The sequence below is a fragment of the Myotis myotis genome, unplaced genomic scaffold, assembly GCF_014108235.1.
Source record: "Myotis myotis isolate mMyoMyo1 unplaced genomic scaffold, mMyoMyo1.p scaffold_m19_p_17, whole genome shotgun sequence".
Taxonomy (NCBI): domain Eukaryota; kingdom Metazoa; phylum Chordata; class Mammalia; order Chiroptera; family Vespertilionidae; genus Myotis; species Myotis myotis.
The window spans coordinates 23,157,271-23,172,188 of record NW_023416321.1 but is presented as its reverse complement, the minus strand read 5'-3'; the positions used below and the strand labels follow the sequence as shown (position 1 = coordinate 23,172,188).

The window sequence follows — 14,918 nt, the reverse complement described above, 5'->3', positions numbered from 1 at the left end:
TTGATAGATGGAAAAACTGAGACCCAAGGTCTTCCTCAAGGTAACAAGATAAACCACAACTGGAACATTCTTATCGACTATATGTGTATGTGGTCAATAGTCCAAAGCTGAAAGAAGGTTTTCTACACTTACTTTTTCCGCCTTTGTCTCTCCTTTAACCTGGAATGGTAGATATCTACTACAGCCATCTTCAGAGCTTTAAATAAAGAAACAAACAAATACATATAAATAAAGCCAAGACAAAAATAAAAATCTTTACACCTCATATTGCTAACTATTCCATACTCACTCAGTGGTCTAGGAGACCAATTATTAACTACAGAAAAAATATTAAGAGAAATGAACTAAGTTAGCGCTATGTTACATTAAACCATTCTTCTAATCTACAATGTATGAATTCTGAAGAAATGGTAAGACTTAATAACTTCAGTAGATACTAGAACTATTCTAATAACCTGTTATCTCCTTAAGCATTGTGTAAGTTGGAGTTTGGTGATTTTGTTTTAATTACTGAAGATATTTACGAAGAAAGGGGCCCTAGAGCACAAAATATGACCTGATGTGTCCTCTGAAAAAACTAAAATACATTATTCAAATGTTAGGTAACAATTTCTAATAACACACCAGCCTTCAGCCTTCACAATAAGGAATTTGTTTGTGTATGACAATTACTTCTTCCAGAATAGAAAGCTTCATTCCAAACTACAGCCTCTGTAATACTAGTAAACAAAAAAAGCAATCTAATCTCATCCAAAAAATGTGAGATACAAGTTCCGGTTTAGCTCATGGGGGCAATGAGTCAGCACAGATTTATATGTTCTGCTAGGCTAGAGCAACTCTTAAACCTTGTTTTGCAATGGATGTTAGATGTGCTCTAGCTGAACCTCCTCTCCCTACTCCATATCCAGCTACCTTTCCTAGTACTAGTCCCCGAGGGCACCTCCATGGAACTGTTTGAAACCCACACTTCTGCTGGAAATAGTTTTAGAGTAGGGGAAAAATGGAACCAATTAATGAAGAGAGCAGAGCTCAATGGCTTATTAGGATCATCATTTCTTTCACTACATGAAAGCAAACAAAAGTTGATCAATGTACAAACCTGGTGCACTATCAACATGGTAGCCCTGGCGGGATAATAGAAATAAATTCTGGATACTTCATCCTGACTCATTACTGTCTACTTGCCCTAAGGATAGTCTCAGATTAGAAAGAAGAAATATCGAAATCTAACATGCTGGGCTATGAACAGATGCATTACATATGTCTGTAACTTCAATCACTGGGAAATGACCAGAAATACTTTATCTAGGCCATTCTCCTTTGGATCTGAGATAAAAATAAGTTCTAGCTGGATGATCTGAAGAGGTGAGAGAATGCAATATTTTTTCAAGTTTAAGTATTAAAAAAAAGTGTTAGCTACCATGAAAATTTTTTTGTTCTTTTCTAACAAGTTCAAAAATTTAAACATCATTGTTTCATTTTTTTCTCATAGCTGCCAACAAACTAAAAATAATTCAATGATAACAAGTCCATGATTTAAGGCAATGGTTTTCAAATCTTTTTTAGGTAGAACTCTTTCTACAAATGAACTCTTTCTTGATTTATAGGGTGGTTCCATATGCAAGCCCAAGTACCATAGAATGCCCCATGCCCTGCCACCATCTCTAGCAGTTGCTGTGCAATGATAGGCTCTAGAATACTGTGCTGGTGGAGATGCACTTTACATGCCTGTGTGGGGAAAAGGAGGATAAGAAAAGGGAGGGGAGGATGTGTCTCTGACATGCAGTGTAACCTTATGCAAGTTTTAGAGTGGATTCTATTTCTTATGACAAATAGACTTAGGAAGTCAAATGTTCAACCAGAAAGAGGAGCAAATATAACAGTTAAGGAAATAGTTAAAATACACTATTTATCATGTTCCAGGCTCTTTATGTGCCTCATTTCATTTATCCACCCAATAAGATCCACACAATAATAAGATGAGTTCAATAGGAAAGAAACTACTTCATGATGTAGTGGAAATCACTGCTAATTTTGACAAAATATTTTTGTTATTTTTCTAAGACACTAACTTACCATGCTATTTCCTGAGATTTGTGTGGGGATGACTTAATTAAAACAGAAAAACTGAAGAGACTATTACCAAAAAAAAAAAAAATTTTAAAAAATTTAAAAATCTGTAAATAAATACTGCTGATAATTAGTTCTATGGCTTGATCATTTCAATAGTTTAAACATGTACAACTAGCTTTGGGTAACAAAGGGAAGGAAAGACACACATAGAGTAGATTCGTATTTGAAGCTCTCTCTTTCCTTGATAAAGCACACTCAAGTTGCAGCAACTGATTTTAAGTTCTTCACTTATAACTCAGCGAGGACCACAGCACAGCAGGCAGAATAGAAATAACACGGCAAACACTGCAAGAATGAGAATCATCAGTTCACATTCCACTTATAGTGACTGGAGGTTCCAGTAAAGTGGGAACAAAGAACCAGAGATCATTAAAAAAAAAAAAAAAAAATCAGCCCTAGCTGGTTTGGCTCAGTGAATAGAACATTGGCCTAGGGACTGAAGGGTCCTGGGTTCGATTCCAGTCAAGGGCTAGATCCCCAGTGGGGGGCGTGCAGGAGGCAGCCAATTAATGATTCTCTCTTATCATTGATATTTGTATCTCTCCTTCTCCCTTCCTCTCTGAATCCATAAAAATATATTAAAAACAAAAACAAACCAAAACCACCCGTCACCTATGCACTGATGTAAGGCCTCTGAAATCTCAGCCTTGTGGGAAGAATAGTCTCCCTGTGACTATACTGGGTACTGATAATAACGTCTCCAAATGGCTGGCCTTAAAATATTTCAAGTAGTGGGCAGAAGTCAGAGGCAGCTCCTTCCCACTGCAATGTATTTCTAACATTGTTCAAAATAGCTAGCAACATGTTTCTGTTTTCCTGACAGAAGGCACTACTGTTTATTTGGCAAGAAAATCAAGTCAGAGGCCTTAACTGCAGGAAAGCCGATCAAAATCCCTATTACAACCACACAAGTTCAAACCTATGACTCCGGTTTTTTTTAAATTTTTTTAAAAGTCATTCCAACCTCCCCCCACCTCCCTAGCTTTTGGCCCGAGAGGTACACAATTAGTTATGTGAAGGAAATAAGACTACATGACCTAAAGGTTAATGTCAGCAATTAGGAGGCCTGAGGCACGTAAGTTAACTCCTTTGTACATTATTACCCTGAATGTAAAATGGGAACATATCTATTCTTATTTATCAGGAATGTGGTTAAGCCATAGGAGACAACAAATGTGAATATCATCCCACCTCTCAATATGAACCCAGCAACAAAAATTTAAGGTTTAAAGATAATTAGTACAGTATTAAGATCATAGACTTTGGAGATGGCTCTGTCACTTGCAGGTTATATTACCTCAGGCAAGTTACTTGGTATTTCCATTCCTCAATTTCCTCAGCTATAAAATCCTATCTAATAAAGAGGTAATATGCAAATTGACTATCACTCCAACACACAAGATGACCACCCCCATGTAGACACAAGATGGCCAGCAAGGGAGGGCAGTTGGGGGCAACCAGGCCTGCAGGGGAGGGCAGTTAGGGGCAATTGGGCCAGCAGGGTAGTTAGGCATTGATCAGACCGGCAGGGGAGTGGTTAGGGCAGCCGTGGGCAAACTACGGCCCATGGGCCGGATCCGGCCCGTTTGGCTGTTCTATCTGGCCCGCGGAGCCGAAAGAGCGGAGGGTTCTCTTGCTCTCCCCTCCGCTCCTTCACCAGCAGCAGTGTTAATATGTATTAGTTCACACAAACACTCCATCCATGCTTTTGTTCCGGCCCTCCGGTCCAGTTTAAGAACCCATTGTGGCCCTGGAGTCAAAAAGTTTGCCCACCCCTGGGTTAGGGGGTGGTCAGGCTGACAGTCAGAAGCAGTTAGGGGCAATCAGGCAGGCAGGCAGGCAAGCAGTTGGGAGCCAGCAGTCCCGGATTGTGAGAGCGATGTCCGACTGCCCTCGAGGGATCCCAGATTGGAAAGGGTGCAGGCTGGGCTGAGGGACAACCCGCCCCCGCCATGCACGAATTTCATGCACCTGGCCTCTAGTGGATATAATAATAATGCCCAATTCATAGTGTTTTGTGAGGATTAAATGAGTTCACATGTGTGAAGGACTTAAATGCTAATATGTATTAACTGCTATTAATAGCATTTATGTCTAAAATGTCCTAAGCATAAGATAGTCAAATCACTATGAAGAGGAAGGGCACTTGCAAAAGGTGAGTGTGTGTAGAGACCAGGGTGAATCTCTGATCTGCTAACTGTAAAAGGATCTAAAGGCTGACAATATTGGCCAAAAAAGGGCTGGGGGTGGGTGGAGAAGTGAGGGAAAATCCATGCCTGGCCAAAAAATTTTGCTGAAATTATCTTTCCAAATAAAAGGAGAATAAACTCTTTTAATGTGCAGCCCTGAGGTGTGTTGAACACACAGACACAACACATAGGAAGGAGCTTTTATAATGATAATGCCTCTTGCTTGCTTCAGTTATGAGAAAGCAGTGGTTAGAAGATGTTGCAACCAGGATTTCAGACCCTGTGAAACTCTGGGAAAGAGGAGTTTACAAATTTAAGAGATTTTCCCAAATGAAAGCAGGAAAAAGGAACTACACTGTGTGTCTGCACTGAAATTCCCACAATACACCATGACACACACGAGTGCCAAGTTATGAGTCTTCTGCTAGTCTCTTTCTGAACCCATAATTTCTGCTTATTTCAATAAAATATAAGGAGGTGTTACTTAGGGCTCCCAGAACTTCCTTATTTTCTTCCTCAGACACTGCTTCACTTGTATATTCTTTGGGCCCATTCTAAAAGCCTTCTGGTATGACTGGAATGCAATTTTATTATCCCTCCATTGTGTCTCAGGCCTCTATAATGGACCATTCAGCTCCATTTTATTAGACAAATTCCATGAATCATAGCAAAAGTCTTTGGGTAAGGAAAGGGGCTTGGTAGCATCTGTTGATCTTCTAGATGCCCTGGGATGGAATATAAAAAACACACCCAGCCAAACAGTTTGCTTCCTTCTAGTAGTTACAAGTGAGGAAACATAAAAGGAGTGTTGTTAATGCTCAGTAATATTAGGAGTATAATGGTATAATGGAATGGTAATAATGTCACCTGAATTATGTACCATCTTTCATTGGAGACATTCACACTCTATGACTAATCAGTGTCACCCCCTTTTTTTCGGCAGGGGACACAAAAAACAGTAAGCAAGATTCTAAGGACTTGCCCAAGATCATACAGTGACTCAGAAGCAAGCCCAAGGCTGAATCAGTGTTCTGATTTGCACAAAATATGTGTTCCTTTGTCTGTTCTGGGTGTGCTACTTCTCATTCCTTCCTGAGTCTCCTTGGGCTCCTAGTCACCTTTCAATGAGTGCTCAGGGAGAAACTGCTCAGCTCAGGGGCATTATGTCCCATTGGACAGAGGGTCATGCTGCCAGAGGAGCTAAGAACTCAGAGCCATAAACAAAGCATCCCTTTATGGCACCAACAAGTCTTCCCTCTAGTACTATGAAACCTCTTTAAAATATTATCACCTTTTTTTATGCCGAAACCGGTTTGGCTCGGTGGATAGAGCGTCGGCCTACGGACTGAAAGGTCCCAGGTTCGATTCCGGTCAAGGGCATGTATGTTGGTTGCGGGCACATCCCTAGTGGGGGATATGCAGGAGGCAGCTGATCGATGTTTCTCTCTCATCGATGTTTCTAACTCTCTATCTCTCTCCCTTTCTCTCTGTAAAAAATCAATAAAATAAAAAAAAATAAAAAATATTATCACCTTTTTGGAGATTAGAAGGTGGTTTAGGCTGGTATAGGGGGGATAAATGGTGATGGGGAAAAAATAAAATAAAGAAAAAAAATGTTATTACCTTTTAAAGAGCACCCATTTCAACATCCACTACTAGACAGGAAGGAAAGGGGATGCAGGGGTTATTATTTATGTTATGTTAAAGCCACTTACCAGTATGCTAACAATCAATAACTGATGCTTTGGTTCTAGTTCAAATGAACTAAAATCAAGTGACTAACAAGTTTTCCTAAAATATTAATGTTTATTGCATGTAATATTATTATATTTAAGATAGTTTTCCTTGAATAATTGGTGTTTATTGCATGTAAAATTATTATATGTAAAATCATTTTTCTTGAGATACTCATGTTTATTGCATGTAATATTATATTTAAAATCATTTTTCTTGAAATAAAGGAAAGGTCCCATTTGGAAAAAAAAAAGTGACTTAACAAAGTTGTAGAGATTGTAGAAAGATCACAAATAATTAAAGTATGTTTTAGGTTTGAAATGCTAATTTAAATAAAAACTGTTAATCAATCAATTGCTTCTTTCTAATTTTTTTCCTTTTGCTCCCACTTAACAGAAAGTAGCACAAGTGCACCAGGACAAATTACAGATCTTGCTTCTACGAAGAATGAAGAGTGAAATTAAATCCCAACCATTACACTTTTCTTAATAATGTTGAGGCTTAAGAATGAAGACCTTGGATTAGGGCCTAGAGAAATAATTCAGCAAGTCTCTTACATAGTTTAGCCATTATTGACATTAGAGATTCTAACTTTCAAAAGTTCAGTACTTTTGAACAGTATATAGAAGATTATGTTTACTAAGTTGTCTTTTTTTTTTTTTGCATTCTGGAAAAGAGAGCTACAAGCTAGAAAACAATACCATTTTAAATAAAGCTGGTGTATATGGAGAGAAATACTGAATGGCAATCCACACACTACCTTCAAGGGAACAACAACACAGGTGAGAAAAGACAGTAACATGAGTTACCCGGGGTTGAAAAGAGATTGACAGGATGACTGAACAAATACAATGATGAATCTAGTGAATGCCAAACTAGTTTGCTTTCAAGCTTTCCTCTTTTAGTTCAATCTGCGTCACCCTGACTTTCCTTAAAGTTGTGTGGGAGAAGAGAAATGAAATTTTGAAAAGAAAATGGCTCAAGAAATATGTAGAGATAAAATTTTTATGAGGACTTTCTTTGTTCTAGATCTGGTATAACAAACACCTAGGCAGCTCTTCTATGGAATCAAATTCCCCTTCTAATGACAGAGTAGCAGTTAATGCCACATGAAAACTTGATTTATGTATAATTCAACAAGGGTTCCACTTGCCTTCCCTGCCTGGAATACAGATTTAAGAGAAACAATGAAGATGCTGCTTGGGGAATATAGAATCCAAGGGAGCACTGTTCATATTGTATCACATTCAATTTCAATTCTGAACTGAAATGAAAGAGAGACTAGGGATTATTTCAAATGTGTAGATCACTGAAAACAGAAAGAGGGGGGAAAGATTCAACAAAAGTCTAACCATCCAATTCTTAAAAAATGTTTTTATAGATTTTTAGAGAGAGAGAAAGGGAGAAGGAGAAACATTAATCTGCTGCCTACTGAGCATTTCCCACTGGGGATCAAGCCTGCACACCTGGTAAGTGCCAGGGCTGGGAACTGAACCGGTGCCCTTTCAGTGCATGGGATGATGCTCAACCAACTGAGCTATACCAGCCAGGGCTAACCATCCACTTTTAAGAGCTCTGTTGGTATTAACAATTTATATTATAACACAACAGTTGACATAAATCCCTAAAGGGCTAATCTTAGATGAGAATTCAGAAATGTTAAAAATTCAACAGTTCTAAGAAATGAGAAATTCCTAATCTTGGTCTAAAAAATCCTCAAAGAACTTCCATTTTTTTCCTCTGCAGTGGGAAATTTGGGTTAACAAATCATAGTGAACATCTAGTACCAGTAGCTGCTACTAAAGTCCCAAGGTCTTCTTCACATTGGCCCCCTTCCTTCTCAGGAGGCAGTGAGGGCCAGTTAACTAATTACCTCAATGTAGCCCTACCCCAGTCAAAAGGAAGATCTACACTCCAAGGAATGGGATATTCCCAACTACCATTACATAATCAACGTTCTCACCATCAGCACAAATGATCTTTTTCATTGTGGTCAAAACCCAACAAAAAAAGTTAAGTTCAGCAACTTAATCACTAGGTTTTGAGTCCCGCCTAGGACAGGGGACACGTTTTATTCATCCTTAGATTCCTAGACCCCAACACAGTACCATCACATAGTTTGCAATCAATAAAAACATGTTAAAACAAAATGTTACCATGTAAAATGTCCGAGTCATCTTCAACAAAATCGATGTCTCTCAAGTCCCACTCTGCATAATTGTCAAACTCCTGTTTGAGGGAAAAAAAATTCCCACCCCAAACTTATCAGTTTTGAGTAATACCTTTACAGTAGCCATGCATTAGAAGCAAGTAGAAAATACACAGGCAAACACTCCTTTAAAAGTAGTGAATGGGGTACAAAGCCAGGATACTGCCTCAATAATGAGAAATCATGGGGGAAATCTAAGAGGCTTTCAGGCAGTACTGACAGCAAAAATGAGAACAGTTATGAGTTCATGAATAAAGCCAAAGCTATTGTTCTAAAATTAAAAGTAGTCTGTTTATAAAAGGTAACCCCAGAAAATCTAACTCTGACTAGATCTTCCGGTATGAAAATTGTCTGCATTAATTCATCTACCTTTTTACTACCTTCTGAGGGCTCTATTTATGCAATAGTGCTTATGTAGCTCACTGTACTCATATTCTATTCAATGAGTACAATCGTAGGGATAGCGTCTATGGCAGCCGTGGGCAAACTACGGCCTGTGGGCCGGATCCGGCCCTTTTGAAATGAATAAAACTATTGAAAAAAAAGACCGTACCCTTTTATGTAATGATGTTTACTTTGAATTTATATTAGTTCACACAAACACTCCATCCATGCTTTTGTTCTGGCCCTCCGGTCCAGTTAAAGAACCCATTGTGGCCCTCGAGTCAAAAAGTTTGCCCACCCCTGGTCTATGGGGTAGCTCTACAATATCACTTGCCTTGAAAAAAATGCAGTTCTGGGCATGGCTAGCAAAATTGTTTGTAGCTCACTAAAACTTTCAACTTACCTCTAAGAGCACTGTAATTGTGAATTAGATATAAATCAAGCAACTTATGACTACATTCACAGGGCTTTTAACTCTATAGCTGAACAAGGAACATGTAGTTTTTATATACATTTGTCATTCTTTATCTTATAAACACAGTACAGGGGTCAGCAAATCCAACCCACTGCCTGTTTCTATAAACAAAGTTTACTGGAGCACAGGCAGGCTCATTTGTTTACATATTATCCATGCTGCTTTTGCAACAATAGTGACAAAGTTCAGTTGCACAATGGACTTTTTGGTCTACAAAACCTAAAATATTTACCATCTGGCCCTTAAATAGAAAAAATTTGCCAACCCCTGATATAGTACAACCTTGAAACCCCTTAGGTATGGAATAAGAACCAGTCTATAGAAACCCCACACCTACTAAGAAAGTGGGAGCCCACACCAATGAAATTTAAGAAACAGGTTCTTGGCCTGAAGAACTTTCACTGTTCTACATGTGAAAATGTTTACAAATGAGAAAAAGCACTCAAATAGAAGAAAATGTCACTGCATAAGGGACTACAAATAACAGGGCTTTGAAAATCTTTTTTTAGTGCTATGAAACCTATAGCTAAGAGATATAAGCCTCATCAGAAACAAAAATGAGTTTCTCCTACCTCAATGAAATCTGCTCGAGCTGGCATGTATCCTGCCATGTCCCGAGAAAGCAAAGAGTCAAAGGTAGGTCGGGGAGGGTCTTCTGCCGCTGGAAAATTTAGAGTTTTTCTTATTCACTTTAAATGACACATAAATAGTCATTTACACTCTAAAATATTTCTGTTTGGAAAAAGACAGCATCTGAGAGAATAAATAAAATTCAAAGCTTTTTATAAAGGGAAAAGTGAAAGAGATAAACTATTATGGAAACAGACTGATTTTTTAAAAAGGAAATTAAGACTTAAGGAAACCTTGAAGTAAAGATAAGAAAATTCGCTCTGCTTTTTGCTTTTAACATGCAAAAAAACAAAGGATCTTTACTTTAATATTACAGAGCATAGGTTTTTACCCTGTTTCCTTCAGCATCCTTATGCTTTAGGACTAATCTCAATTTATAAATCTCATCCAATTGAGAGGCCAAAAAGACCCTATTGGGTTTGGAAGTTAACTGGAATTGAGTCCCAGCTCTGGAGGGACATGACCTTGCACAAATTAACCTTTGTGAATCTGTTTCCTTATGTGTAAAACAAAAGCTCTTGCTCTGCCTAGGTCACTGGGTTTCTATGAGGAACAAATGGTCTAATGGATTTAGGAACTGAGCACAACATTCCAAGTACTATCCAAATACGAGGTATCATTAGGCTTTGAGGCAGTCAGCTACAAAACTGTTTCTAAGAATATGAGGAAAGGGAGTGAGGAAGGGAAAACATTCATATTTCATTACTTGTGCTCTGGGAGTCATTGAGGAAAGATGTCCATTTATAATTCATCACGGTTTTGGTTATGTTTTGTTAAAAGACCCATGGGTCCCTCAGCCACATGTGATTAAAAAAAAAAAAAAAAGTGTGCTATTATTGCCACAACTAAGTGAACAAAAATAACAAATTGCTTCTTGGGCTTAACACTGGGATGATTAATAATTAATGATAATAACTCAAATAGTGGACTTTCTTATTAACTAATATCTACAATCATAAACTCTCCAAAGGGATTATAAAAAGCCTGGTGTTCACAATAGCATGGAACTGCAAGTCTCAGGAGTAACTACATGTTGGATCCAGGCACCCTGACATCAGTATAGAACTCTGGCCTCTGGGAGATGTTCCATCCTGGCCCCATTACGGCCCTGACTCCCAATAATGGCCATGCCAACTCCTCCTGTATTTTGTAAACTCATTAGCTGTCCAAGTCAACAAACCATTATGTATTTGCTATGCAACAGGGCCCAGAGATGACCTAAGTATCTCTTTAAAAAAGGGAGGCACTTACAGAGAAATGGAATGGCAGTGTCAGCAGTTTTTGCCTCCTCTGCTTGCTTCAGGTTCAGCAGGGTAGATGCAAACAGAGGGTTGTTGATGAAATGCTTCATATAGTGCTTTTCACACTCCTCCTTGGTCTTGGTACACATCTGATTGGCTACATCCTGCCTAGAGGAATGTGAGGAAAAGAGAAGGAAGTAGTGCTTTCAACTATACGTAATGATAAAAGCAAGTTTGCTCTTCACAAATTTAAAGTCCTATCCACATAATATCTGGGATTTGATACTTCCAAACTGGTGTCATGGAGCTATCAGCAGAACAATAAGACAACTACAAGGCTAATATTGGTATAATCTGCTATTCCAAGATATAGAAACAGTATCTGAAAAGCCCTTTCCTTTCCACCAAAAGAAGTGAAAAATCACTACAAAGCTTGTAATTACCCTGTGAGCTAGGCCCCATGGAAAGGATTGCTATAAATAAAAACAAGCCACTTTGGAACAATAAAAATGTACGTACATAAGTATCTATATATATAAAAGCCTCAGCAACTAGCTATGAGGCGCACTGACCCCCAGGGGGCATTCGCTCAATGCAGGAGCTGCCAAGTGACAACTTTGCAGTGTGCCCTCTTGCACTCCGGGACCCCTCAGGGGATGTCCAACTGCCGGTTTTGACCCAATCCCCACAGGCCAGGCCAAGGGACCCCACCAGTGCACAAATCTGTGCACTGGGCCTCTAGTAGTTTTATATTTGCATGTTTTATAGTTTATAAAACATTTTGCATGAACAAAATTTCTTTACTAGAGCTCTTATAATAGGCCAAGCATAAGCTAGAAACATTCATAACATCATTTAAGTCAATCCTACCATTAACTGTGTGGTGTGAGTACTTACTATCTCAATTTCACAGATGAAAAAAATGAGGCCCAAAGACATTAAGAGAAACTTGCTCAAGAACACAAAGCACGTAAGTGACAAAGCCAGAATTTGTTCTCAAGACTCCTGAATCCTAGCCCAGAATGAAGAGGTGGAGGTGAACTCTCTCCATGTCCCCTCTCAATCTCTCTCTTCCACAGTGCTTCACTTGTTCTTCTCCTAAGGCATTACTATGCTCTGCTTTGTGTACTTCAACAAAATGTGTGTGTGTGTATCTATATGTGTGTATACATATATATTCCCATTCTAGACTATAAGCTTCTTGAGGGCAGGGTGTTATAATTCTTAACTCTAGCACCCTCACCACCAAGCTTAGTACCTTATAGTAGATAGAAAAACTATATTATTTTTGTGATCTTTGCTAAGAGGGAAGGGGGACAGGGAGGATTAGCAAATTTTAGAGCATTAGAATGGCAAGCAAAAAAATGAAAAACCAAAAAGGCCAAAGATGACTACCAAGTGTCTCATAAATGATCACATTTTCTATCTTCTTTGGTATTCCCTATAATACATAATATTTTTTTTTTGGTGTTTTTTTTTTTTAAATACACAATATTTTTCGCCAAAACCGGTTTGGCTCAGTGGATAGAGCGTCGGCCTGCGGACTGAAGGGTCCCAGGTTCGATTCCGGTCAAGGGCATGTACCTGGGTTGCGGGCACACCCCCAGTAGGAGATGTGCAGGAGGCGGCTGATCGATGTTTCTAACTCTCTATCTCTCTCTCCCTTCCTCTCTGTAAAAAATCAATAAAATACATTTAAATAAATAAATAAATAAATAAATACACACACAATATTTTATAATAAATGCTGAATGAATAAAACAAGCAAAATGTGAACTGAACTCATCAAGTCTCCTTCAGAGACTTCAACGTAAGGGAGGCAGCATAGTATATTCTATTAATATCAGGAAAGATTATATATACTAGGAAGTCAGGACAGGGTGGATCTACTTAAGAGTCCTTCACTAACAAGCTATGTGATCATGAGAAATCATTTCAGGTCCCTAAGCTTGAGATTCTTCATGAACAAAATATATTTAATCAACTCTCTGTTGTCTAATTCATAAAATGTTATCATCAGTGTCAAAGTACTCCCAAAGAACAAAAACGAAAGCAGTGGGATTAAGTGTTACTACCTAAGGCAACAGCAATACCTGCTGTTCAATTCTGCCAAACTTGGACTAAGGCAGGTATTGAAAGCTAAAAATAGGAAATGCAAATAGAAGTCTGTCAAACTTGAATCTTAGGTAAGCTGTGGCCATCTACCAAAAGTCTGACACAGTTAAACAACGAGGGCATCCATAGCCAAGAATTCACAAAATCAGAAAGGAGCAATGACTAAGAGTCTAAATTTCCCCACTACTCAGAAAGAATAACCAGCCTTCTCAGTGTTGATCCATTCAAAATGGTCCTTTAGAGCTGCCCAGTCACAGGCCATGAAACATCCCATATCTCCCCGTGAGGCATTTCAGAGGACAAGTCATGGGTCAATAGAAAAGCAACATATGATCCCCAAACTTCTTTTTCTGAGGCTCCTCCCTTTACCCTTCACACGCACCTTTTTCTCGGAGCTCACTAGAACAGGACAAGCCCTAACACCAAGCTCTTACCAATTTCCAAAGCCACAGTCCATCACAGCTTCTAAAAGGGCCATTTCTTCTTGAGCAGTCCAGCTGGGGTCAAGAACAGGAAAATCTGAGGTCTAAAAAAAAGAAAAGATTTTGCCTAAAAATAGATATAGAAATGGAACCTAGTAACCTTAAACTGTAATACTAATTTATGTCCTCTTCAATACCTATTCTATTTTACTAACTATTCTCATGGTGTTCTACCACCTTACTCCCATTTCCACCATCAAGATTCTCCAAAAATATTATCACCCATAAATTCTATGTAATTCATACAGAAATATAAGCATTTTTAAACTTAGCACAAAGACAGAGATAAATATTATAGTATGCTTCCATTTAGGTAAGAAAAGGGAAAATACACATGTGTGTGTAATTTATAATGGAAGGATAAACCAGACATTTAAAAGAAAAGTTTACCTATGGGGAAAGGAGGGAGAAAATAGTGGAGAGGACAGGAATAATAGCTAGACTCTCTGAATATTCCTTGTTTTGCAGATTTGACTTTGAAACATAAATATTGTATGTAATTATTAAATTTCAAAATCTTAAGAATTAAAAAACAAAATGTAACAAACCTATGAATTTAAGGCATAATCACACAGAAGGAAATTATCTCAACTGACTTGAAAATACAAGAATTTGTACATCCGTAGAATATACCTTAAAAGTTAAAAGAAACTGCCTGGCTGGTGTTGCTCAGTGGTTGAGCATCGACCCATGAACCAGGAGGACACAGTGTAATCCCGGGTTGTGGGCTTGACCCCTAGTAGGGAGTGTGCAGGAGGCAAGCAATCAGTGTGTCTCTTTCACTGATGTTTCTCTCTATCCCTCTCCCTTCCACTCTCTAAAACTCAATTTTTAAAAAAAGTAAAAGAAACTGCCAAAATAACTCTTATACTGTTTTCAATAGTGTTGGTATATTCTGAGATTATTGGATGTGGATGTGTTATGGGGTAAAGCAGATAAATAATGGCATTATTGGGCAGTGGGATTTTTGGCTTGGGGGAAAAAGATATAGACGTAAGATCTTCGAGGTTATGTGAAACCTTGTAGTCTTGTATTGGAATTGAAAGTTCTAGTATAAACTCAATGTATTTTTGTCTTAGAATAATTTCCTAACACTGTTCACTGAAAAGGTCTAGAAACAATGATCAACCCAGTAACAATGAATGCTTCTGTTTCCTAGTATGCAGTCTTTAAATTCTATTTACCACTAAACAGTATTTAGTGGCACTTGAAGAAAAAGCTGATTCCAGCTTTGGGTCAGGAACTGTTCAAGATGAGACTGGAACATTTTGTCATACTGGAAAGCAAAAAAGCTCTCAAAGACTCGTTAAGTGTCATGTCAAAAGG

The 14,918-nt window shown here is 38.4% G+C and overlaps 1 protein-coding gene across 7 annotated transcripts in view; it reads right to left on the bottom strand.

Annotated features, from left to right (window-relative positions):
* The window catches only part of TADA2A (transcriptional adaptor 2A), a 47,288-nt gene that overhangs the window by 16,989 nt on the left and 15,381 nt on the right, over nucleotides 1–14,918 (bottom strand). For 6 of the 7 annotated variants that reach the window (XR_004972898.1, XR_004972899.1, XM_036340894.1 and 3 more), the window contains 5 exons: nucleotides 13,545–13,636; nucleotides 11,006–11,163; nucleotides 9,697–9,785; nucleotides 8,213–8,285; nucleotides 133–196 (listed from right to left, as the gene is read on the bottom strand). Coding sequence is in view for 5 of the 7 variants with exons in the window: in XM_036340894.1 (XP_036196787.1) it covers nucleotides 133–196; nucleotides 8,213–8,285; nucleotides 9,697–9,785; nucleotides 11,006–11,163; nucleotides 13,545–13,636 (476 nt within the window). In the remaining 2 variants the exon portion in view is untranslated. The remainder of the gene's footprint in view (nucleotides 1–132; nucleotides 197–8,212; nucleotides 8,286–9,696; nucleotides 9,786–11,005; nucleotides 11,164–13,544; nucleotides 13,637–14,918) is intronic. The other variant, XM_036340898.1, reaches the window with a different exon arrangement.